Source organism: Passer montanus, unplaced genomic scaffold (assembly GCF_014805655.1).
Source record: "Passer montanus isolate IOZ18808 unplaced genomic scaffold, ASM1480565v1 scaffold205, whole genome shotgun sequence".
Lineage (NCBI taxonomy): Eukaryota > Metazoa > Chordata > Aves > Passeriformes > Passeridae > Passer > Passer montanus.
The window spans coordinates 334,527-358,936 of record NW_024366648.1 but is presented as its reverse complement, the minus strand read 5'-3'; the positions used below and the strand labels follow the sequence as shown (position 1 = coordinate 358,936).

At 42.9% G+C, this 24,410-nt stretch overlaps 1 protein-coding gene across 1 annotated transcript in view; it reads left to right on the top strand.

Moving 5' to 3' along the window:
* NUP210 (nucleoporin 210) overlaps window positions 1–24,410 on the top strand; it is a 48,919-nt gene that overhangs the window by 3,442 nt on the left and 21,067 nt on the right. Inside the window, exons 2-18 of the mRNA XM_039708559.1 lie at window positions 4,622–4,758; window positions 5,520–5,651; window positions 7,148–7,244; window positions 8,737–8,887; window positions 9,210–9,342; window positions 10,084–10,242; window positions 10,702–10,770; window positions 11,065–11,171; window positions 12,171–12,311; window positions 13,500–13,637; window positions 16,315–16,470; window positions 17,797–17,995; window positions 18,582–18,727; window positions 19,629–19,850; window positions 21,056–21,229; window positions 22,203–22,395; window positions 22,668–22,774. Of these exons, the coding sequence (XP_039564493.1) occupies window positions 4,622–4,758; window positions 5,520–5,651; window positions 7,148–7,244; window positions 8,737–8,887; window positions 9,210–9,342; window positions 10,084–10,242; window positions 10,702–10,770; window positions 11,065–11,171; window positions 12,171–12,311; window positions 13,500–13,637; window positions 16,315–16,470; window positions 17,797–17,995; window positions 18,582–18,727; window positions 19,629–19,850; window positions 21,056–21,229; window positions 22,203–22,395; window positions 22,668–22,774 (2,461 nt within the window). The remainder of the gene's footprint in view (window positions 1–4,621; window positions 4,759–5,519; window positions 5,652–7,147; window positions 7,245–8,736; window positions 8,888–9,209; window positions 9,343–10,083; window positions 10,243–10,701; window positions 10,771–11,064; window positions 11,172–12,170; window positions 12,312–13,499; window positions 13,638–16,314; window positions 16,471–17,796; window positions 17,996–18,581; window positions 18,728–19,628; window positions 19,851–21,055; window positions 21,230–22,202; window positions 22,396–22,667; window positions 22,775–24,410) is intronic.

Below are 24,410 nucleotides of genomic sequence, written 5' to 3'. Positions count from 1 at the left end.
AGAGGTGCAGGGGCCAAGTGGTGTTGGAGCTGTGGGATGCACAGATATTTCCAGAGAGCCCAAACCCACTGCACAGTGTTGCTGTCACAGTAGTTGGCTGGCAAAGCTCATTTTCTAGCTCCTTACCTTATTGTGCTTTTGCTGTAAATTGATCTTATTTCTCCATGTGCTGGCTTGTGTGCTTTTAAAAATCTGTATCAGTAGTGTTGTTCCTTGAGATCTGTTGCTTTGCTCTGAGACCAATAGTTTCATCCCTGGTAATCTGGAAATTGTGTTGCTTCCTGGATCACCTGCTTTACCACAGGTCTAAAAATACCTGTCTGACTCTCACTGAAACATGTTTTGTGTGAGATACTGTTAACTTCCATATTGTGAAGTGACATCTTAAATGTTTATCCCCCTCTATGCCTCTCACCTGCTCTGTGTTTCCCTCTTGTAAGGCATTGCAGTGGGCAGCAGGATGTTATCCCTCTCCCTGATACCTGGCTGTGCTTTCCCAGCAGGGCTTCAGGCTCTTGGAAGTGGCAGCAGGAGCTCAGAATTGGTTTGAGGTGTGCTAGGTGGTAAAGTGAGAGGGGCTGTGCTGCTGTGGCTCAGGTGTGTGTGTGTTACCTGAGAGTGTTGGCTCAGAAACAGAGCAGGGGGTGTGAGTCTGTAGCAGAAGTGTTCTGACAGAGCCCAGGAGGCACAAGAAAAAATACTGTTTTCCTTAGCTGATGTGTGAATATCAGTGCAAGTTTACTTTTGAAAAAAGCTTTTTCTCAGTCTGAGCATCACCTGCCTGCAGACAGAAGGATTTGGGACTTGTTGATTTTGGGCAACATTTTACTGCTGAACACTCATGAAATAAATGTTTTAGACTTCTTCACTTTAGACTTCTTAGTTCCAAGAGTATATAACTATATAAGTCCAATCTTCCCAAACTCTTGGAGACTTTTACTACCCAGTTTCCCTCTGACTGCATACCAGCCCAAATGCCTGGTAAAATTCTAAAAATCAGATCAACTGACAGTTGTGGTGCAGCTCCACAGAGGTGGATTTTTGCTGACTCAGTCAGCTGAGTTTAGTCTGAAGAGCTGGCAGAACAGCATAAAACACTGGAGCAATGAGAATCAACAGAGGATTGCCAGGGAGAGAAACAGGAATGGGTGCCTGATCTTTGAACCAGCTGATAAATAAATGAAGTATAATCTGGTGAGGTATTGATATGTGGTGTTACAGAGCAGTCAATGAAGAACACAGGTATGGGTTTGGGTAGATGTGTGGATACAGTCTTGGCACATGGCTCTGTCTGGGGCCCTGGAGGGGAAAGGAAATGGTGAATGAAGCAGAAGTTGACAAGAGGACTGGCAGCCTCTTTGCCGGTGCCATTCATTCCTCAGCAAGGAGGATTTTGCTCTGAGGGAAATACAAATTGGGGAGTTTTGTGAGCTTTTTTCCTCCTTCCCTCCTCACTCTTCTTTCAAGTGCTTCCTCCCTGCCTTACTGTTTCTTACAGGCGCTGGCATGGGATCCAGAGCAAGTGCCAGAAATGCTTCCCATTGCTGTCTTCTCAGGATCTAATTTTGCCTTCTGACAAGCCCAGCTCTCAATGTCACACGCTGACACACTGCTGAAGAGCTGCTGTAGTTGGCAGGGGATATAAATTGCGGGTTTTTTTCACTTAAAGCTGAAGTTTCTTTTTCTTGCCGATCTAGGACCCAATAGTGATCCCAGCATAGTGCTGCTGTAATGCCCAGCCTGGCTGATTAACGCCTTTGCCTCTCTGTGCTTGGCCCTGCATCCAGGTAGCTGTAAACAGAGTGTGCTTCTGATATTGCTGAATGATAGAGGGGTCATCAGATACTTCCTGTGTTCTGCTGGAAAAAACACTACTCGTGCAGATTGTTTTTAAATATAAATCAATACAAAACCAAGCCTCAGAAAGGCCCACTTGAGTAAAATTTGTATTAGAAAAAAAGACATTCAGCTGATATTCTACCTCTTAAACTACTGCTAGAAGCCAAATGGTGTCTAATCTCAGTTTCTTTACTGCAGTGTACTGCTTTTAGCTGTAAAAGTTTGAAAGTTCCTTTAAAATTGGGGAGTGTATGTATGTTTACAGTTACAATTTAATTTTTGTTGATCTTTCTTCCTCCCTTTTTCTAGTCTGAAAAGTATCCTGTATTTAGATTCCGTTTTACAGCTCTGCTATTATGCAAACCACAGTGGTTTTGTATTACAATTCATAGCCAGATATTAAAAGAACAAATACAAACCACAGTGAAACCCCTGTTGTGTTGTAAACACAATCAATACCAGACTGCAAGAATGCAAAATCCTCAAATTAATAACAAAATATCTAATGGCAGAGAGCATTAAGCAGTGTAAAGAGCTAAATAAAAGTCAATTTCCTACATACAGTACTTATTTAAAAATACCTGCATGCAGACTAAGTCAAATGCACATGCTCAGCTTCAAAAGCCAACCAGGCAAGTACAGGAAAGCCTTACTTGTTGTGAATGCTAATATTGTTTAAAGAAACTTGCTCAGTGTTAGAAAACTGTTTCATGGTTGCCTGTGAACAGCAGAACAGCAGGAAAATAACTAATTGCTCAATTTTAATCTCTAAAACATATTTTAATTTTTTTAAGCTGTATGCTGCTAATACAGAAAACTATTATTTTAGAAACAGTGTAACCCTACTATAAAAAATATGCACATTATTATGTACATTGTTTAGGTATATAGACCAGATATAAACAAACAATTTTCAGGTTTAAGCTTTTAATTGGTGTTTAAATTGCTCATTGCATACTGCTGTGGGCTGTTTTTTTCCTTGATCAGATAAAGTACTTTGAAATTCTGGGTCAGCAGTTGGTATTGTTTAAAAATCCTCTAAAATTACTCCTTATGTAAGCAAAATACTATTGGGAGCTTAAGGTTCCAAACAGGATTTGCAGTTTTATTGCAGTGGCTACAAGCAGAAGTCCATGCTCACCTGGGCTGCAGCTGTTAACTCTCATATAATTGAGTGCAGTGTGAAGTGTTGTTTTTCAATACATACGATTTTAGTTAAGGAGAAGTTCAGTTTTATGCTGGTGTGGATTTATTGGTTGTGCCAGTAAGAGAAGGAGGTGAAACCTGTGACTGGGGACTCAGTCATACATGACATTGCTGTTAGTTTGGATCTCCCATCCTGCTCCTTGCTGGGTTACAGAATTTTCCCCACATATCCCAGATAGGCATTTTTGTACATCTTCCAGAAAAAAGGTCCAAACCCATCCACCTTCCCCATCTTTACCAGGGGGGATACATGCCCAGATTAGGTTGCATTTACCAGATAGCACAGCGTTTTCATCAGTTGCTGTCATCATCTGGAGAAGCAATTCCCGAGCAGCTTTGTCACCCATCAGTGCTTGCTTTCATTGTTTTAATCCTTCAAAGGGCCCTTGTGAGTGGATCCCGAGCACACAGCGGGGGCTGTTTTGGGCTGGGTTCCGGCGCTGCCTCCCTCCCTCCCTCCCTGCCCGGCTCCGTGAGCGCTGCCGGGCAGCAGCAGCCGGGACCGGCTTGGGGCACGGGGCTGAAGGCCCGGAGTCATTACCGAGGGCTTTGGCTGCTGGAACTTTTCACTGCAGTTACCCCTCAGATGTGTATTGCTGCTGGCTCAGATTTACTTTCAAGAGGCTTCGTTTTTAATAACTCTCCAACTTTTGTTGTTGTTTTATCTTGACGGTTTTGGTGCAGTGGAAGGGAGAGCTGGGCTCCACTAAGTAATGCCCTGGCTTGCTCCGTGGGTTTAGGGGAAGGTTGTTTGATTCTGTAGTGGAGATAATGCTGAGCTTGCCTGCCCTGCCTCTGGCCTAGGCTTTCCCTGTCCTCAGCCCACGCTTGCCTTGGCTGGGGTCCTCGAGGAGCTGCTGCCATCCAGCTTTTCCCAAAGCCAGCTGCTGACCACACAGCACGTCCCAGGTGAATTGCTGGGGCAGCTTTGAAGGCAGAGCTGTGATGCCTGTTGAAATAAGTGGGCAGGAGATCTTTCTCCTTTTTAATGCCTTTATTAAAAAGAATCAGCAATCGACGGGTCGCGCCCACGCCGCCGGTGCTCCCAGGAGTGGCACGGAGGAGGAGGAGGATGATGCAGCTGTGTCTGCTGGTCTGCAGGCAGAGCTGGGGATTCCGTCCTCATGAGAGATTAGGAGATTCCGCCTTTTCGGTCCAACACCTCGGGTCCTCTCTCTAGTCAACATCCTTTCAGGTTAGGGTGAAAAGCAAAAAGGATCCAAGCATGCACTGGACTACGCTCCCATCCTTAGACATCGCTTAGGTCACTCAGTTCTATGTTGGCTTGTAATTTTTGGGGGTTTTCCTGGAAAACTGCAAAAATTAGTGCAATGCATTTCTCATCTGCATACTAGCTCTGATGCCACTCCCATTCTCCTGGTACTTGCAAGGGTCCCTGGCAAGCCTCAGGGGGACAATGGTTAATCACCAGCCATTAACAGGTAATTGAAGAAGAACTCTTAACAATGAAGCTAACTTAACAGCACTGGTCCAATTTGTTTTAACTCTGCGACCTTAAAAAAAACAGATAACTTTTTATTCATTGACACCCGTGCTGACAGCTCCGCACCCGCAGGTCGTCCACGCGGCCGGAGGTGGCGAGCATCGAGCCGCTGGGGCCGGCCGGCTGCCGCTGCTCGCAGAGGGCGCTGGTCCAGGCACGCTCCTCGCAGCCCACGCGCCTCACCGCCATCATCTCTGCCGAGGACACACGTGAGTCTGAGCAAAGCACTGCCTCTGCGGGCATCCTGCCGGCCTCCGGCAACACAGCCGAGACCTAGAGGTGCACAGGCACATTTCAGTTCCTATGCACAGTCATTTTAGACTTTCTGTGGGTGTGGTTTGTAGCTTCTGTTTGCCTCAGAGAAGTGTTGATGATTGTAATGATACACCGAGGAAAAAAGTAATTCTTAAAACCTCCAACCCCCAAAATCTACAAATAGAGGGGGTGAGTGAAATATAAAAAAGTGTTTAATAAAAATGACTAGCGCAAATTCAGATGCTGCACATTTGAAAAAGGTGGCAGTTGCTTTTGTGTCAGTCATACAATATACCTGGTTAGTTTTTATAGTGACAGAGAGACAAAACCAGATGGTCAATTAAATGCCATGCAGTCACTAACTGAAGGAGTTTATGGGCGTTTATTGTCTGTGGATAAAAGCCATTAATTTCTGTGGGACTTGAGAGCACTGTAGCAACTCAGCATAAGCACTCCCAGACAACACCTGTACCTGTCAGTGCAGATGGAAATCAGAGTTTCTGCAGTCCAGTGAGGAAGGGAACTGTTTTTCTTGCTTTCTGAGCCACCGTTTGACCACGAGTTTCTTCATCAAGGTCATGACCAAGTTTCATTTCCTTCACTATCAGTGTCTTGTGTCACTGGCTAAATTTGAGGTGCATCTTGACTTCTCATTGTTCTTGATGAGCACATGCAGTGTTGTACTTTCTTGTGCTCTTTCTGATGTTTCTTCAAGTGACTGGACAAGTGCTTCGCTGTGATGCCATCGTTGATTTAATTCATGGCATTCAAGTTGTGTCCACAACGAGAGAGCTCTACCTTGAGGATTCACCACTGGAGCTCAAAATTCATGCTTTGGATTCAGAAGGTAAGAGATCTGTTTTTAGGAAATTAAATATATATTGAAAGTTCTAGCTGTGTGATACATGCACTAGCTTGATTTGTCACACTGTTGATTGTTTGAAGCCAAGTGGAGAATTTTAAGGTGTTTCTCTGGATAATACGTTGTGAAGTTGAGTGTTCTTTTTTCTTTTTTTTTTTCTTTTGAGCTGAGGTAGTCTAAAGAATTTTGCAAAAGGATGTTTTTGTGAACGGTCAGGTATCTGACAGCAGGTTCAGAGGTGATGTTTGAGACCAACCACCTATTGTTCAATCTGTTTAATTACTACACAAACACTCATTTTTGGGACACACTATTTGGGCTCATAAGAGTCAGTGCATTTGGACTGAATGCATTGTTATTTAACAGGAGCAGAAAACTTCTGCTTTTTGTAGTCTGTAGCATCAGAAAAAGAGCAATGATCTGGTAAGAATTCTGTGCTTTCAACAGTCAAGTTTTGTGCACACATAGCACTCCAAGCAAGGGACTTTTAGGACAACTACTGAAGGGAAATAATGTGTCAAGCTGCTGTAAAAGGTGGAATTAATTGTTTTGGTTATTGTGCCCATCCCACCTGTGTTTGTAAACCATGAATGCCAGGTGAAGTATGGTGATATATTAGTAATGAAAAGTAAATTTGTTTTTATCCTATATATAGTGCTGGATTCATATAGTAGCAGCAGTCCCCTGACAGGGAGTAATGAGCATTGACTCCATGATTGCAGAAGGCTGATCAATTGCTTTATTATTACTATACTATACTATACTACGCAAAAAAACCCATTACCCTTGCCAGACAGGGCATGGATCCAATTGGTCAGTGAATCCAAAACACCATCACCAGAGTCCAATTAAGAAATCTCTCTTTGGTGAATAAACTCCATAACACATTCCACATGTTCACAACAACAGGTGCAGCAAATGGAGATGAGAATTGTTTTCTCTGAGCTTTCATACAGCTGGATTCATATAGTAGCAGCAGTCCCCTGACAGGGAGTAATGAGCATTGACTCCATGATTGCAGAAGGCTGATCAATTGCTTTATTATTACTATACTATACTATACTACGCAAAAAAACCCATTACCCTTGCCAGACAGGGCATGGATCCAATTGGTCAGTGAATCCAAAACACCATCACCAGAGTCCAATTAAGAAATCTCTCTTTGGTGAATAAACTCCATAACACATTCCACATGTTCACAACAACAGGTGCAGCAAATGGAGATGAGAATTGTTTTCTCTGAGCTTTCATACAGTTTCCCAGGAAAATCCTGGGAGAGAATTATGTCTCTCTCTGTTCAGAGGATGTGTGATTACCACTGATTCGTGCCTTTGTGTTGTGCAAACTCGAGGGTGCTTTATGGTTCTTCTTGTAGGGGGAAAATAGAGAAATTTCCCAGGGAAATAACTAATGGTTTATGTTCCAGGAAGACTCTGTGCTTGGTCTCCATTTTTGTTTTAATCTAGTTGTTTGATTTGTAGGAAACACTTTCAGCACTCTGGCAGGGTTGGTGTTTGACTGGACAGTGGTGAAGGACCCAGAGGCCGATGGCTTCTCAGACTCCCACAACGCTCTACGGTAAAGTAATTTCCTTTGGTCTCAAAGGTTTGTTCAGTCTGATGTGTAAAAAATACTTCCCCACACCTAGGCAGTTTATTGAACGGATGCCTAAAATTATAATGTTACGGGTCAGTTGTTTCAGGTTGGGTTTTTTTAACCTACTCGACAGCCTGGGCACTTTGCTTAGTTTAACTGATAGTGAGCAGCTCTGGGAGCTCTGATGCAATAATTAGAAATAAACAGATGTGATTGTTGATCTTGCTGAAACATCTCATGCAAAAAGAAGATTTATCAGTAAGATTATTATCTCAGGATTTCAGCAGACTTTTATTTTTAGCTTTTTAAGGAAAAAAAGTCCCCTTCCATTTCAGAAAGGAGCTCTCCGAACGTTAAGAGTTTCAGATGTCAGTGGACAGCTAGTTCTGGTGTTGAAATAGGGGGATTCCTTGTGGGGAAACCAGTTCTTCTACAGAGCAGAATGGTTAACAGCCAGCTTCCATCCTCATACTGACACTCCAAATACAGTGCAGGTGGAGTGGGGGGAGCCAGCAAGACTTCGCTCCTGGGCAAACACAAACTGATTTTGCAGCCTTAGAGAAGCAGCACTGGCTGGGGAAAGCCTGCTAAGCCCATAATACACCTGAAGCTGCTCTCTCTGAGTGAGAGCCAGAATGAATGGCTTAATGGGACTGGATATCCCAAGTCCTGGTACATATTGAGCTTTTTCTTTCAGTATAGGTACTTGCTGATGTGGTTTTAACCAAACTAGTATTGATATATGCTCTATTGTTAGCATAACTATGATTATGCTTAAAAATGTTCTAAAGGTGGTGCAGTTTTGTGAAATAAATCATAAATTGTCATGAAAGTGTTAATATCCGTAACTGTTCTCCATATGGTTCTACTGGTTTTTCTCTGAAAGTGCACATGAAGCCAAACAGGTCATGTGCATACAGAAGGTGACACCCTGAAAAACATGCTCCGCTTTCCAAAATTTCCTGTCACTTACCCATTCATGGCGAATTCCTTCCCTCTCTTCTGCCACTTTTCACTGAAATTTCTAACAGTTACTACAAGGTCTCTCTTTGTAGATGATTTTCGTAGTAATTTATTAAATACATCCTGGCTTCTTGAGGGAGGTCAGAGTTACGTTCTGGGTTTGTTGAGCTGGTGCTTTTATAAACATAAGCTTTGGGTCTTGCACATCAGTTCTTCTACAACATGGAGAGTTTTTGCAGTCTCACCTACTGAACAAACTGGAGGGGTCATTATAGACAACATGTGCAGTCCTCTGATAGCTCACAAGCAAGCTTCAGACAAACTTATCTGTCACAGAAATTAGCTGCAGATATCTCAAAGAATGAGTAAAATTTGGATATCTGGTCCCAAGCAAACATCTTAAATTGGCTTAGAAATGGAAGTGGCTGGGAGTAGATGCTGGTGGTGTTTCTCTGTGGGTTTAAAAAGGTTGATTAACAATTTTCTATTCACTTTGTGATTCACTTTTCAGTATACTCAAGTTCTTAGAATCCACTTACATCCCACCTTCCTATATATTGGAAATGGAAAAAGTTGCCAAGCAAGGAGATACCATTTTGGTGTCTGGAATGAAGACAGGGAGTTCTAAATTAAAGGCAAGACTTCAGGAAAGCATCTATAAGGTAAGATTTCAGCTTGTTGGGGAGAAGATGGATTTCTAAATTTCTGAATGAGCATCTGTCTCAAGGTTTTCTGTATTCTCCAAACTGATCTTCATACCGACGTGATTTTTTTCTTCATTCTTGCACTGTGTGCACAGAGCAGATCTCTGTACCATTCACTGTCCCTTGCATTGCCCTGTTGTGACAACAGTTGGGATGAAACTAAAGAGCCAATTGCAGCAATGGTTTTCACTTCCAGATTCTAAGTTCCTGCTGCATGGTCTGTTTCAAACAAATGAGCTGCTTTTAATGTGGTTACTTTTCTTTTCCCCTCTGTCAACAGGATGTACACCCTGCAGAAGTTAGATTGCTTATTTTGGAAAACATCCTTTTAAATCCAGCATATGACATTTATCTTCTGGTAGGAACATCAATTCAGTACAGAGTTCAGAAACTGAGGCAAGGGAAGATCACAGGTTTGTTCTGTTCTCATTCAGTTTTATTTTTTAATGCTTTGTGTGAATTTTTAACTGCTGAGAAATTTTAATTGTGTTTAAACTGCTTTGTTAATGTTTAATACTGTTTTCCTAAGGCACACAATGATACAGCTGTGTAGTTCTTTCAGTAAAAAAAAACTAGTGAATGTTAAGAATATACTCTTGCAGATTTGTCAAGGATGTAGAGACAAGGGTAACTTAAAATAGGAGCTAACACTGTCATTTTAGAGTTGACAGTCACTAAGGAACTGACTTTCTTACTTAAATCAAATTTATATTAGTAACTTTTCTAACAGAAAATGTTTTATTGGCAAATGGATTTGCTTCACAAAGTAAAGCCTGAATAAATGTGAGTGAGCTGGCTTTATGCCCATTTCAAAATGCAGTGCCTTGAGTTTTCTCTCCTCTCTCCTTTTTTCCTTTTTTTCCCTTTTGTCTTTTTTTTTTCCTTTGAAGCTGGAAATCAGTTGAATGTTAGGTCTAAATACTGAGATGATATTAGTTGGGAATTGCAGTTTCACAGACATCAAATTTGCCAAGAAGCTCTTTTTTGTGTGTGTGTGTTGATGTGATGACAGAAGCACTATTTTTACAAGACACTAAAAATATTGATTTAATATGTGCACTAAGCATCAATAAAAAATAATCACCAATAATTAACAACAGCTAAACATTGCCACACCTGCTTTTATTGTTTCCTGTGTTTTGTTTCACCTCCAGAAATAGCAATGCCATCAGAGCAGTATGAGCTGCAGCTCCAGAACAACATCCTCCATCCCAAGGGAGATCCCTCCCGGTCAGTTGCCAAGCTGGACCAGGCAACATCCACTGTGACTGCATTGCAGCAGGGCCAAACCAACCTCATCCTGGTGCACAAGAGTATCCTTCCTCAGGAATGCCTCTCCAGCCACCACTTTGTGGTAGGAGAAAAGCTTTCCACCCTTGCCAACACAGAAGAATCAAGTTATCCTCATTTGTACTGAGACTCTGGAAATCAAGAGCCATGGAAAGCAGTACTGCTGTGAATTCAGTCTCAGCAGAGCTGTTTGATGCCTTGGAATGTTTTAACAAATTAGGTTGGCAAAAGATCCCTTAAATCCTGTCTGTTCCCCTCTGTCACTTTAGAAATGTATGGGGCTTTATTTAATTTTTATATTTCAATCATTATATTCTCTAGTGAGATCTCTCCAAAGTGCTCACTGTCTTGCAGTGAAGTGGGGATAATGTTTATTTGCAGTGTACACTTAGCTTTAAAATAGCCAAGGAGGCATGAGGAGTCCCAGGAGAATGCTGATCTTGATTGTGCAGAAGCTGTGTGTTCCTTGACTGAGCCCTCAGGTATCCGCATGCAGGGGGTGTCCAGGCTGCCCAACAGCACTGTCTATGTGGTACCTCCTGCATATTTGGGTTGGTATTGCTGCAGTCTTCCTGATTGCTTAATGCAATTTCTGGCCTTGTTTCTGATTTTCACGCTGTATCTCCACACTTCCCGTTGAGTGTTAGTTTTCACAGAAAAGTAATTTTATTCATAAAAGTAGCTCAATGGGAAATAGGTTTTATGTACTTTCTTTTATCTCTGTAGTCAGCAGTTTAAAATAATGAATGTTCATCTGCAGAGTGTGGGCACCAGACGCAAAATGCTTTTCTCCATTAGATAAAGAGGCTGTTGGTTTGTGCTGTTCAATATTTCCTGTTTTGCAGGATTTACAGTTCATCCAGGTGACAGATGGGTCCTGGAAACGGGCAGGCTTTATGAAATTACAGTTGACGTGTATGATAAATCAAGCAATAAGGTGTATTTATCTGATGTAAGTTGAAATGTTTAGATACTTTTCAGTGACTGTCTCCTAAATCCTGACTTGCTTTGGAATTATTTGAGTGGTTTCTTATTTACATTGAGACAGGACAGTGCAAAGCTTGTAGTTTCTTGCCTTTTCATTCTTTCCATTTGTTTTGTTGTTGTTACTTTTTAAAAATAAGGCACTCTGGGTGATTCATGTGATGTTATTGGAGTCTTAAGTGCTGTAGGAAAAAAATGGAAGTTAGACAATGTATGTCAGGTTGCGTGGAGCTTGGAGCAACCTTAAATCATCCAGCGCCACCCCTGCCATGGGCAGGGACACCTTCCACTGTCCCAGGCTGCTCCAAGCCCTGTCTAGCCTGGCCTTGGGCACTGCCAGGGATCCAGGGGCAGCCACAACTGCTGTGGGCACCCTGTGCCACAGCCTGCCCAACCTCACAGGGAAGAGGCTCTTCCTAAATTCTATATACTAGGTACCAAATATATATAGTTCTTAAATTCAGAAGAAACTGAATTTAAATAGTTCAGTTGCAACAAGAAAAATGTTATTAAATTACTGCTTTTCAGAGTATTGGAGCCAGGGGAGTATTATTTTATTTGCACATAATTGCTTTTTGGGATACAAATCTGAGTTTCAGCTAGAGCTCAGCAGTGTGCTGTTGAGGCAATATATTAATGTGTTCTTTCGTGTGAAGAAGGAAAAAATTAGAAAAATACTGTAAAATATTAATTATTTAGTGGTATTAATATGAGTACTTTAATGTTAAATTACATGTTGCTGATAGTTTTAAAAAAAACTTTCTGTGGAGTTAATGTTACATCTAAAGGTAAAATCTTACTGAAAGCCTGAAACTTCCATAGGGAGAGTTCTGATCAGTTTTAGCAGCGTGTCTTTGAACTGTGTTATTAAGCAGTGGTTTGCTCACTGACTTGTATGTTCAGGGTTTTCTGTCCTCCATTGATGTCAGTTACCTGTGGCAATTTCTGTTTCATGTTTTGATTTTAGAGTATCCGAATTACTACAGAGCTGTCCAAAGAACACTTTGAGGTGCTGCAGTCCTCTCTGAATGGGTCCTACCATTATGTGATGGCTGTGAAGGCAGGTCAGACCACGATTGATGCTGCGCTGACATCAGTAGTTGATCAGGTGTGTCTTTGTGAAAACTCCTCTGCTTCACTGGGAGGCCTAAAAATATTTGAGCTGTGCAGTAGTAACTTCCTAGCAAAAGGAAACCTGAGAATTACACGGGTCTGAGCTGTCTTTCTTTGAACAGATTAAGAGCCAAATTCTAAAATCCTTTCTTCATGGAAACTGTCAATTGAGTCAACAGAGGATTTGCTTAAATTAAAGACTGTGGGATTTTCCTCCTGAGCATGTGGCAAACTCCTGTTAAGGCAGTGGTGCACAGCACTGATTTCTTTTCTCGTGGCAGATCCTTGTGCTGGGCAAGGGGCCTCTCACAGGCTGAGGGAATTTTACACTTTATTGTGGTAGGATCCTCACTCATACCCTGGCCTTGTTCTGCAGTCAGTTACATTGGGGAAGTTTGCTATCAATTGGTAAGTGATCTTAAACTCTGGAATGACAATCTGCCAAATGTATTAGCCTGCACATTTCTCCAAATTAATATTTATTAACTTTCTGCTGGTTGGGCAGGCTGCTGAATGTATGGCTAACTAGGGCACGTGGTGTGGAAGTGAGTTAGTTGCTTTTGCTTGAAAATTCAACACTTCAGCCCATTTGCTGTGAAATCATTTTAGTGATTCCTTGAGCAGGATTTAGTAGCTCCTTCAGTGTGATAAGCCACGGTCATTTTCTGTGTCAGAGATGTTCTCTTCAGTGGAAAGGCATCCCCTGAGAGCTGTTTTTCCCTCAGAACTGCAGTAACAGTGTGTTGTGCCAGAGGGTTGTGGCACTGCAGTGATAGCAGAGCTGTGAAGGCCAGTGTTTGGGGGGCTGAGCAGTGGCTCTTTCAGGCTGAATTTTGTACGCAGTGGGATGAGCAAAGAGTAAATATAGGTGTCAAGCCTCCAGATTGGTTCTCCAAATGAGGTCTCAATATAGGACCAGTGAAAGAGGGTATTTCTTCTTGCTTTTAAATTATTGTGGCCACCTGGATCTTCATAGCAATAGCACTCATTTAATACAGTGCTCATTTAATACCTTGCTGCCAGGAGCTGTTTGCTCACTAGGAGCTCTGTTCATAGGTGGTCCTAAAGAGTTTTCCTTCCTCTCTGAGGTGTTTTCAAGGACTTGTCTGTACCTAAGGACTAAACATTAACTCTGGGAAGCTCTGTGTCGCCATTTATAACACTGTGCTTTTGCACTTTGCAGGATGGAGGTGTTCATACCTTACCAGTTCCAGTGCAAAACCAGCAGGATTTGGAGATCTATGTTCCAATACTTCTTGTACCCAGCATTCTGATGTTTCCTTGGCAGCCAAAAGCAGGAGTCTACCAGTACACCATCCAGGTATGCCAAAGAAGTACCCAGGTGCAGGGAGTGTAGCTCAGGCAGGCACACTGGGGCCTGATGCCTTTGAGCTAGGGTTCACTTTGGATGCTTCAGGCATGGTGACATCCAAAATGTAACTTGGAGGAACTTCATGGGACATTAATTACAGGAATTAATATACAGTTCAAAAAAAGCACCAAGAAACCAACAAACAAAAACTCGTCTGCCTTCCACCTCTGGTCTTCCCTTCCTGTCTCCCTTTCATGCATGCACCACACACCTATGCCTGGAATGGTTTGGAATTCCAGGAGCATCTTATATCCAAAGATCCACAGCAAACATTAGAGGCTGCCCTTTGCTGGCAAGGATGGGAAATATGAATGAGTGTGTGAAGTGACTGCAAAAAGGGCAGGGCAGGATTAATTAGCAGCACTCTGCCAGCTTTGGACATCAGTATTCCTCACTGGCCATACACCTCGTGCTCCTAATACAAAGTTCCAGGGAGGCAAAGGCCACAGCTCGTTTACAGAAGGGATGATTTCCATGTTTACTAGGTGTGTCTGCTCCCAAGGTGTCAGTTATTCCTTACGCTTCACGAAGCAAATGGTTTTTGTTCCAATATCCAGTATCTCCAATCTAAGTAGGGAAAAGGAAGTTGTGCTTTCTCAGCCCAGACTCTTATCCCAGGCCAGTGATACCCAGATCCTGCACTCAGGTGTTGGATGCACAACTCCTGCCTCTCTCTTTTAGCATAAGTGGTGTTCAGTTTTGGATCTGTGTTAAGTAAACCATATCCAAACAGGCAGCAGGACACTTGGTGCCAGGGTCTTCTCCCAGGTTAACAAGGGACAAGATGAGAGGAAACATCCTCGTGTTTAGATGTTTAGACAAAATTTTTTCACAGGAAGAGTTGTCAAACACTGGCACAGGCTGCCCAGGGCAGTGGTGGAGTCACCATCCCTGGAAGGGCTCAAAAATCATGGAGTGTGGCACCTGAGGATGTGGTTCAGTGGTGGACTTGATAATCTCAGAGGTCTTTTCCAGCCTTACTGATTCAGTGACTGCCTGGAAAGAATCAATCTCACAGGATTAAACTGCATTCTCAGTGGAAATCTAAGAGCAGCTTCATTGAATTAAGCCCTGCATCTCTGGTTGTCTGTTCTGTGGGATTGTTTGGTTTACTTCATGCTATTCCTGACCACACCAGCAGAGTGTGGTAAAATTTCTTAGTATTAAATCTGCATTTTCAGTACTTCATAATTCTGCTGGAGTTTTACCAGTAAGGGAGAGGAAATGTAGTTTTGTTTCCTACCTCTCTCACAGTTCTATTCTCACCTTATCTTGCATATATAATGAAGTATTTCACTAGAGAGCATTCCTTCATGGTGCTGCAATAGTTGTGTTGCTGTTCTTACTCTGATCTTTTTCTATAAAAACATAGAAACATTTTTCTCCCAAGATTAATATTTTGCTGAAACATTTCTTCTGGTCTCTACATCCCACAGTACCAGTGGTCAACAGCATACACACAGCTCAACTGTTCCTGCCTCTCCCTTAGAGTTTGGCTTCCCCTCCATAGCTTCAGTCAGGCTATTTCAAATGGGTGGATGAAGTTTTTCTGAAAATAAATCGAAAGGGATTTTTGGATCTAGACAAATTGTGTTTATAGCTGAAGTAACTCCCTCCAGATGGTATCAGAAGGCCTGGCAGGTTTTCCTTTGGCAGCTGTCTGGTTTGTTGGGGGTTGCTTTGTTCATATTTGTGCTAATGAGATGGTTTGTGTTGCCTTCCTTCCATTCACGCACGAGAGGTGCAGTGCCAGCTGTGTGAGGCTCAGCATGTGGAGGTTCCTGGGGAGGGCATTGCTCACAGGTAGCAGTGTGGAGCTCCCTGCCAGGCTCTGGGTAATGATGAGACTGCAGGGGAAGTTGCTTTACCCTTCCCCTCCTCAGTGCAGACTGACTGCCAGAGAGAGAAAATGTAGTGAGGTATCTGGGGTTTATGGCAGGGACCTGAGACTTCATACAGTTATTGAGAAGTGGGTATTTCTGTTTTATGTTTTCTGCTCATCTCCCTGTTTCATTTAAAGTACCTTTACAAATGTGCTGAGCTCTTGGATTCTTTTAGCCTTTCTCACCACATCCCATGCATCTCCTGTAACACATCACTACCTGTTTATTAATTTGTCTGTGTCCTTCTGTAATCAGGTTGTGCATGTGCTCAGAGGAAGGAAGAAGGGAAATTACCCTCCTCTTCATCTTCTTTTTATTCTCTTTTCCTGGTAAAAATTACTAGCTAAGCTCCTGCATAATTTAGATTTGTTTGTTTTTCACACTGTCCCTCTAGACAAGATTTATCACCTTGTTCATTTTTGATTATGAAATAGGTTAAAGGAAATGTTTAGGAAGTTAAAGAAACAATATGCATTAAAAAATAAGTCCAGAGATCACCTGTGTTTTACTCTGATGGAACTTTTGATATTTATTTTGGTGTATGAAAGAAGCTGAAATTAAAATGAATGAAGGGTAGAAATCTTCTCATCTCTCTCTTGCTTATGAAGTTCTGAGGTGTTATTTTATTTGTATGTCCCATTCTCAGGCCATTCTTGGTTTTCATGCAAGATATCCGAAGCTGTGGAATGTGAGAACCGTGTACTTGATTAAATGTTTGAAAGATTTTTCTCTCTGTGTTTCAGGCTCAGGGTGGAAGTGGCAACTTCAGCTGGTCCTCCTCTAGCCAGGCAGTAGCCACAGTGACAGTCAAAGGGGTGATGACCACGGGGAGCGATGCTGGGGTCAGCATTATTCAGGCACTTGACGTGCGGAACCCCCTGCATTATGGAGAAATGAAGGTAAGGGATTCATTGTTCAGTGACTGTTCTTGAATATGGGTTTTGGGAGCAGCAAAGGCACTGAGAATGCCATAGGCATTCCCCTTCCACTTCCTCCCCTGCAGCAGGTTAAGGGTTTAGTTTCAGTTTGTGCTTCAGGGCACCAAACACTGTCCAGTGCATTAACTTTACTCCCATTTTTGCCCCTTCCTGATTTAGGTAAGTCTTTTTCCCTGATGGAAGTTTTAAGTGCAAGAAGGAAATGGTTATGGACTCCAGGCCTGCCCATCTAAGCAGACAAGCCAAACTAAAAATTCATTCTGTAGGGTGATAGGTAGATGTTCTCCCTTGATACCAAAGGGTGACAGTTGTTATCAGGATGTGCAAGGAAATTTTTGTGTGGAGAAGTGACTGAAGTGAGCACAGTGCTGCAGACTGACTCCAGAACCTGAGCTGGCCAAGAAAAAACAGTGTTTTATGAAAATTAGGAGAAAATGGCAATGAAAAACATAGCTCCCAAGGGGAATTTTGTGGTGTCTCTGCAGACCTGTTCTTAGGTCATGGTGGTCACTGTGTGTTGTGGAGTGAGGAGAATGCAGGAGCAGTACATCTGGTGGCCGCAAAGAGAGGGGTGTGACATTAATTAAAATTTGCTCAGAATTAACCTTACACACTCGCTCTGAAATAATTCTCTGAACAACCCAGGATGCTGCTTTTTAGCAGTGCAGCAATTACCAGCTGGTGACACAGGAGTGAAGATTTTTTTCAGCTAAAACTTCTTATCCTCAAACATAAGTCAAAGCCTGAAGACAGAGAGAAACCTGCCCATGTGAGCTTTCAGAGCAGTGTATTGCACAATCTGAATAGGTTATTTTTAATGCCTTTGTTCCTGTGTTAGGAGCTGCTTTCTTTGTGGAACAGCTCTTCAGAGTTATATTTACTGACCTCAGTGAACAAGTTGTTAGTAGTAGTAGTTTTAGGAGTAGTTAATCCACACAGATTACAGCTTTATCTCTGTCCCATATGGTTTGGTATCCTGAAGCCAGTTGCAGAAGATTGAGTAGTTAAAAGATACTGCAAATAAAAGCTTTCACAATAGCAATCACAGTGATTGCTATGAAATCTGTGGTCTGAGGTGGATTCTTTAATGAATGCTAAACCTCTCCCAGCTGGTGATGGTACCTCCTGGAGATAGCACACAACTTAGTCTACGCTTCAAAGTGTGTAAAGCAGAAGAGAGAGATACAGGAGCAGCAGTAAATGGGAGGCTCACAAGCTGCTGTGGGCTTGGGCTGGTGTGGGAGCAGAGCACTGACCCACCCTGTTCCTGTTCCTTCCCTGGGGCAGGTGTACGTGAGCGAGCCCAGCGCCATGGAGTTCACTGCCTGCCAGGTGGAGGCACACGTGGGGCAGGTGCTGGAGCTGCCCCTGAGGATCAGTGGCAGGACCAGTGGGGACAGGGGCGAGCTGGTCCCCTTGAGCAACTGCTCACAGCTGGAGCTGGCCGTGGAGCTGGAGAACCCCGGCGTGTTCAGCCTGCTTGAAGGTGCTTAAACTCCCTGCCTGGGTTGGAAGTTAAGTTGGTGACAGGTCACACCTTTCCCAAGTCACCACGTCACACTTCTCCCTTAAATCACTGATTCATAGCTCTGTACAGTATCCCCAAAGTGCCAAACCTCAGAAGGGAGGGGGGTCCAAGTAGTTTTATTTTGAGGATATATTTGCTTTTTTATGCAGAATGGTTTGAGTTGAAGAGACCTTAAAAGCTCATCCAGTCCCACCCCTGCAATGGGGAAGCACACCTTTCACCTGTCCCAGGCTGCTCCAAGCCCTGTCCAGCCTGGCCTGGGGCACTTCCAGCGATCCAGAGGCAGCCACAGCTTCCCTGGGCACCCTGTGCCAGAGCCCTACTGCCCTCTCAGCCAAGAATTCTTTCCCAGTATCCCATCTAAACCTTCTCTCTTTCAGTTTGATGCCTTTCTCCCTTGTCCTGTCCCTACATGTCCCTGTAAAAAGTTCTCTCCATCTTTCTGGTAGGCTCCCTTCAAACAGCCGTGTTGAATTTGATGAACATGCCTGGGCATTTCTTTCTAAATAATTTCTAAATAAAAATTTTTTAATTTATCTGACAGGAAGACTTAAGCCAAGTGCTGATTTTTGCAGTGGACTGAGAGTGAAGGCTGAATTTCAGGGGTACGCCAGGCTGGTGGTTGTGTACGCCCACGGGCACGTGCGCCTCAGTGCCAGCATCACCATCGCCGCTTACCTCCCTCTGAGAGTGAGTCTGCTTCCTCTGCTCCTGGAGAGATCCAGGATCCAGCACTGGGACACCTTGACATGACAGGGAACTGGTTGTGTAAGGAATAGGTTTGAAAAACCGAGGTGGGTGGGTTTACGTTCCAGCACTGGCTGGTTCAGTGAAGAAAATAAGAAAGAAGGTGAGTCTGGGGTCAATAGATGGAAATAAAAAAGAGGTTGCTTTGTTACCTCATCTGCAGAGGCCTAGCCCTGACTGCAGGCTGAAGTCTGAGTATTTCACCATAGCTTTCCCTCAATATGGAAAAAATGTTAGTGTAAATCCTACAGATTTGTGGTTATAATGATGTAATGTGATGTTGTGAAACACGAACTGGAAATGGTTTTTGTGTACTAAATGTTAGGTTAATTGCTGTGGTGGTGAACAGCACAGGTTGTCCAGGAATGCACATCAGTGTAGAATTTGTTAGATAGGTTTGAAGTAAAACTTGTGTAGGAGAATAACTACATACACAGAACTGTTCTGGAGAGAGCACTGTCAAATGAAAGTACAATTTGACATAATTTCATTAACTTTAAATACTTCTTTAAAAGTGTAGCAGAATACTATCTCTCTGTGCTCAGAAGAATATATTAAGGGTCTCCCTTTTGCTGTAATTCTTCATGAGAGAGATGTGATTAGAATGCAGCTAAAACTTGTCTTTGGATCTGTGGCTTCCTTTGAATCTAATCCAGCTGGACAGAATCCTTGTGGATTTTGGTGCAGCTCTGTTTTTCACTAAGTGTGCTGACAAAGCACTGCATGGGAGAAACCACAGCCTTATCCAAGTGTAGCTGTTCCATTCACAAGGAAGTTTATTTTGCAGAGCACAACCAAATGGTGTAAATAGATGAGTAATTTTTGATTAATTAATTGATTACAGGCTATTGATCCACCGTCTGTCGCTTTAGTGACTTTGGGTTCCTCTAAGGATGTGTTGTTTGAAGGAGGACCAAGGCCGTGGGTCCAAGAACCTTCCAAGTTCTTCAGGAATGTTGCTGCTGAGGATGCAGAAAGCATTGCCCTGTTTTTACTTGAACCTCCCACACCTCGAAACAACAACCAGCACTGGGTTAGGGTGCTGTGCAGGAGCCTGGGAGAGCAGGTGAGTGCCAGGAGGGCTCGCTGTTGTCCTCCATCAGGCACTGAGAACTGGCTCCAGACAGATTTATGGTGCCATATGCCTGTTATGTAGCTAGATGTTTTTATAATGAGCCAGTAAAGAACTTGGGTAAGTACATTGTTTATGCATTATGATGCAGATTTTTAGAGTGAGCATTTCACAACACTATGTTAAAAAGTGGTTTATGATGGGTTTATTGCAGTATAAGTTCCAAGTTGTGGAAGCCTTATGTGGTGGGATGTATTGAACATCCTGATGAGTGCAGGTTCAGTTTGCATGAACAGGATCAGAGCAGAAGTTACTGAGCTAGCTGACTCCTCTGTCTGACCTGCTCCTCTTAACTATGTTACTTTCCAGTGTAATTTTCTTTATCCTAACAAATGGCAGCCACAGGAATTGACTCTGCAGACTTGGTGAGCATGGCTGTGCTCATTCTCCACCTGATTTCGTGGTCACCAACATACAGAAGTGATTTCTCCTGCTTTACTCGCCCTCCTCAGCCCATGAAGCTTTTAGCTTCGATGTAATGTTTTCTTCCTGCAATTCTGCAAGGCCTAAGCATTTTGGTTGGGCTGCCAAGTTCCACTGATTTCCTCAGTGGACACATTGCAAAGTGGAGCTGTTTCTGTATGTTTTGAATCTGCAACTTCAAAAGGAGTGTGTTGATGTGCAGGTCTGTGCAAGGCTGGCTGTCCCAGCACCTCACAGGTGCATGGCTCTGCCCAGCACCAGTGCACTGGGGGATGGGGCAGAGCTGCTTCAGCCTTCTCTGGTTTTGTATCCAAAACTTCACTTTGCTGAAGGCTAAAAAAGGAGTATAAAATAAAAGATGAGATGTTTTTAAACACACTGAAGTGACTATAAATGTTGCCTTTGGGCTGTTCTTTTCTCACTCTGCAAGTGCACCTGCTGTTTCCTTTTTCAGTTACAAGAGATTTGTTGTTTGAATCAAATTTGATAGTAATGAACATGAACACCGAGGAAGAGTTCCCAGGAACAGTACTTTCATAGAGATAAAGACCTGTTCTTGAAACATGCTCCCTCTTTTACATCTTCCTGTGTCTTAATAGTGCTGTAAATCCCCAAGAATTATATTTTTGCTTTTCATTCTGATATCACAGTGTAACTGAGACCTGTGGAAATACAGCATGCCTGAGCTCAGCTCTTTCCTCATTTGCTGTTTTCAGGTTATTACCTTAACAGTTGGGAACAGCCCCACAGTCACCAACCCTTTCCCAGTGGTTGAGCCTGCTGTGGTGAAGTTTGTCTGTGCTGTCCCTTTCCGGCTGACTTTGATTCCTGTTTATGGCAGCCCTCAGCTGGATCTCTCCTGCCCTTTGCTCCAGCAGAGCAAGCAAGTGGTAAGCCTGGGAAGTGTCAGGAGAACAAGGTGTTGTTACCTCTGAAATATCAGTGTTTGGAGCTCCATGTGTGAAATAAAGCATCTGAGCTGCTGCAGGAGGACCACTAACTGGAGCTGTGGCCACACTGGTGCCCTTGGGAGCTCCTGCACAGAGCAGGCTGGGGGGTCCTGCAGTAAATGTAGATTGTAGATGTGTAGATTATCAGGCACAAAGAACTTTCTCTTTTTATTCCTGATGGGTGTGTCATATGTTGGCTGCTGAGTAAACCACGTTTTGTCGTGTTAATATTCCCAGGCAAATGTAAAAGTCATCCTCCTTCCCTAAAATGAATCATTTTAAAGAGCTTCTATGTAATAGCAAGAGGAGAAGGAGACTTTTGTGTATTATTAGCCGCCTCAGAGCTCACCTGCTTTTCTGGCTCCATTATGTGTCAGCCTACCTTGGCGCACTGCTGTTGCTAATGCATTTCACCAAAGCAACACCAGAATTTTGAGCTTCAACAAACAGCAGTGTTTGTCATAATTTCTTTGAATTCTAAAAACAATTTCATTGAGCTGTGGTTCAATTTTGTTGTTGTTGGTTTGGGGGTTTTTGTTTATTTGTTTGTTTTAAGGTAATTCACTGGCTTAAAAATACCCAAACCCATGGTCCAGTAAAACCTCCTTAGAGTTCAGAGATTCACAGAATGCTCTAAGTTGGAAGGGACCCACAGGGGTCATGGAGTCCAACTTTAAATGGCCCAAAAAGGACTTGAACCCACCTGGTGTAAGCAGCACCATGCTCAGACCAACTGAGATAATCTCAGGGCTGTTGGAGCACAGCTTAATGCCTTGCACTGATGGCTCCTTTTAGTGAACATTCCTCATGTATTGATGTTGTAACAAACCTCATGGAACTCAGCATATGTTTCCTTTAATGATTAAAAAATCCTGTTGTATCTGTTCAGTTCAAAATATTCCTTCTTTTTCAGGTCCCTGTTTCCAATTACCGCAATCCAATACTGGATTTGGCTGCCTATGACCAGCAAGGCAGGAAATTTGATAACTTCAGCTCTCTTAGTGTTGTGTGGGAATCCACAAATAAGGCCATTGCTCGTATTGAGCTGGAGCTGCCAATGGAGCTCACTCTGAAGGAAGAGGACAATGGTCAGAAGAAAATGCACGGTATGAGCGGGTTGAAATGAGCATTTCATTGTTTGAAGGTCAGGATTAAATCTGTTTGGCAATGTCTCATCTTGATTAAAGAAATTACTGTAATCTGCAGTCATACTTCAGTTTAACATCAATGTGCATTTTTTTAGTGTGTGGTATTAAAGAGAGGAGAAAAAAAGGAACCAAGTCCAGTGCCTAGAACCTGTTTTGAGAGAGAAAGTTCTTGTCTGATGAGAATGATCCTAGAGGAACTGAGTGTACTTTTCATCTTTGTTGCATTCTAGGCTTACAAACTGTGGTAGTTGACCGTGAGTTTGGAACTGCTGCCATCTCTGCCACTGCCACTGGATTCCAGCAGCCCCACCTGAAGGCAGCCAGAGCCAAAATACCGGTAACAGCACCCGGGGGCGGGGGGGGTTTGCCATTTCCCTGTGGTTAATGCCCAGTGTTCTGGTGGCTTTATTTCCTCCACACACAGCACTGTACAAACGAGGCAGCTCCCTGGTGGAGTCTGGTTCGTTCTGCAGAGGTCTGATACTGGTTCATGGCTTTCCTGCTTTCCTCTGCACTAGGTGCTGCTATCCACATCAAATCTGTCTAAGTCCTTGGGAGTTTTTTAACCATCTGAGCAAGGGCATTACAGAAAAGGGTTTCGGTTGGTTTTGTTTCAGTTTAGGGTTTTTTAATGAATTGGTGAATCTCTGCTGCTTGTCCTTCACTAAAGCAGCCATGTGCTTTGTGCAGCTGTCACTGGGGAAAGCAAATGGGTTATTGCCCCTGCAAAGCTGGGTGGGAAAGTTCTGCATGAGCAAAGCAAAAGCTGACTGATTCCTCATATGGACCATATGTTCATCTGGGCTCTGACTAATGCTGTCTTTTTTTTTCCTGAGAGACTCCTCCGTTATACAATGCCTGCCATAAGCCCAGGTTCTCATTTTCCAAGTCATTAGCCACTCCCTGAAATACCTAGTGTGTAGATACTCAACCTAGGGCAGAAAAACAGCAAAAGGTAGTGATGATCATCAAAGAGGGCACATGTAAACAGATGGCAGTTTTCTATTTATGTCACTATTGTAAGCTGAATGTAAGGGCAGTTTTCAGCCTGTGGAATAACCTGACATGTGCAATAACCTGGTCTTAAAATATTCTGCTTCCTAACTGGAATTTCTATTTAATCTTGTTAAACAAGATTTAAGTGGGTTTGAACTATATGCAGTACCTTGAAGACAACTTGAGGCAGAAAGAAAAATATGCAATGAGAGGTCACAGGATTTAACTCAAAGCAGGTAGTAGATGGGCACCAGTAATGTGAAATACCCTGTGGGCGAGGTTCTTCTCAGCATGGCCCAGATGTGGCATCTGCTTAGGGAATTCTTTGAGAAGTGATCTTTTTTGCCACTTGGTTCTTGACTTTTCCATGAGGTTTCCACTCTTCTCCTGTTGGGAAGTGTGGTGCAGATGCATTTCCCCGAAGAATTTGACTACAGCTTAGTGAGAATTACTGCTGCAGGAGTTACTTCAGATATTTGGTTGTGTTTATTTTTTTCTCTCTTAAAAGTTGAACTGTAATATGAATATGTTGTACAGTCCTTTTGTAGTTCACTGTGCTCTGCTTTGTTAAACCAATATTACATATTCTTTCTTAACTCTTAGAAATAAAGTGAATGCTCTAAACTTTGCAGAGAACACTGGAGTTCTCTTAAGTTCTGTTCTCTGTGTTTAAATTTGGGGGGACTCTGGTAGCTGTAGATGCTAGTCCTTCTACACTTTGTGGGCTCATAAGTTGTTTTTTTCAAATGAGGTGACCTGCTTGCATTTTTCAAGTACATCAGCAGTGGGCTGCTCTGTTCTGCTTTCAGACCTGCCCATTCTCCTTTCTTGCAGCCAAAAACACAAACAAAGTTCTAGTAGATGGGATATTAAGATGTCTTGACTGTTGTTCCATGTGGAACAACATTTAAGTGGAACACCTTATTATGTCATTAGGGAAAGATCACATCCTTTCTACATCAAGGAAATAATTCTAC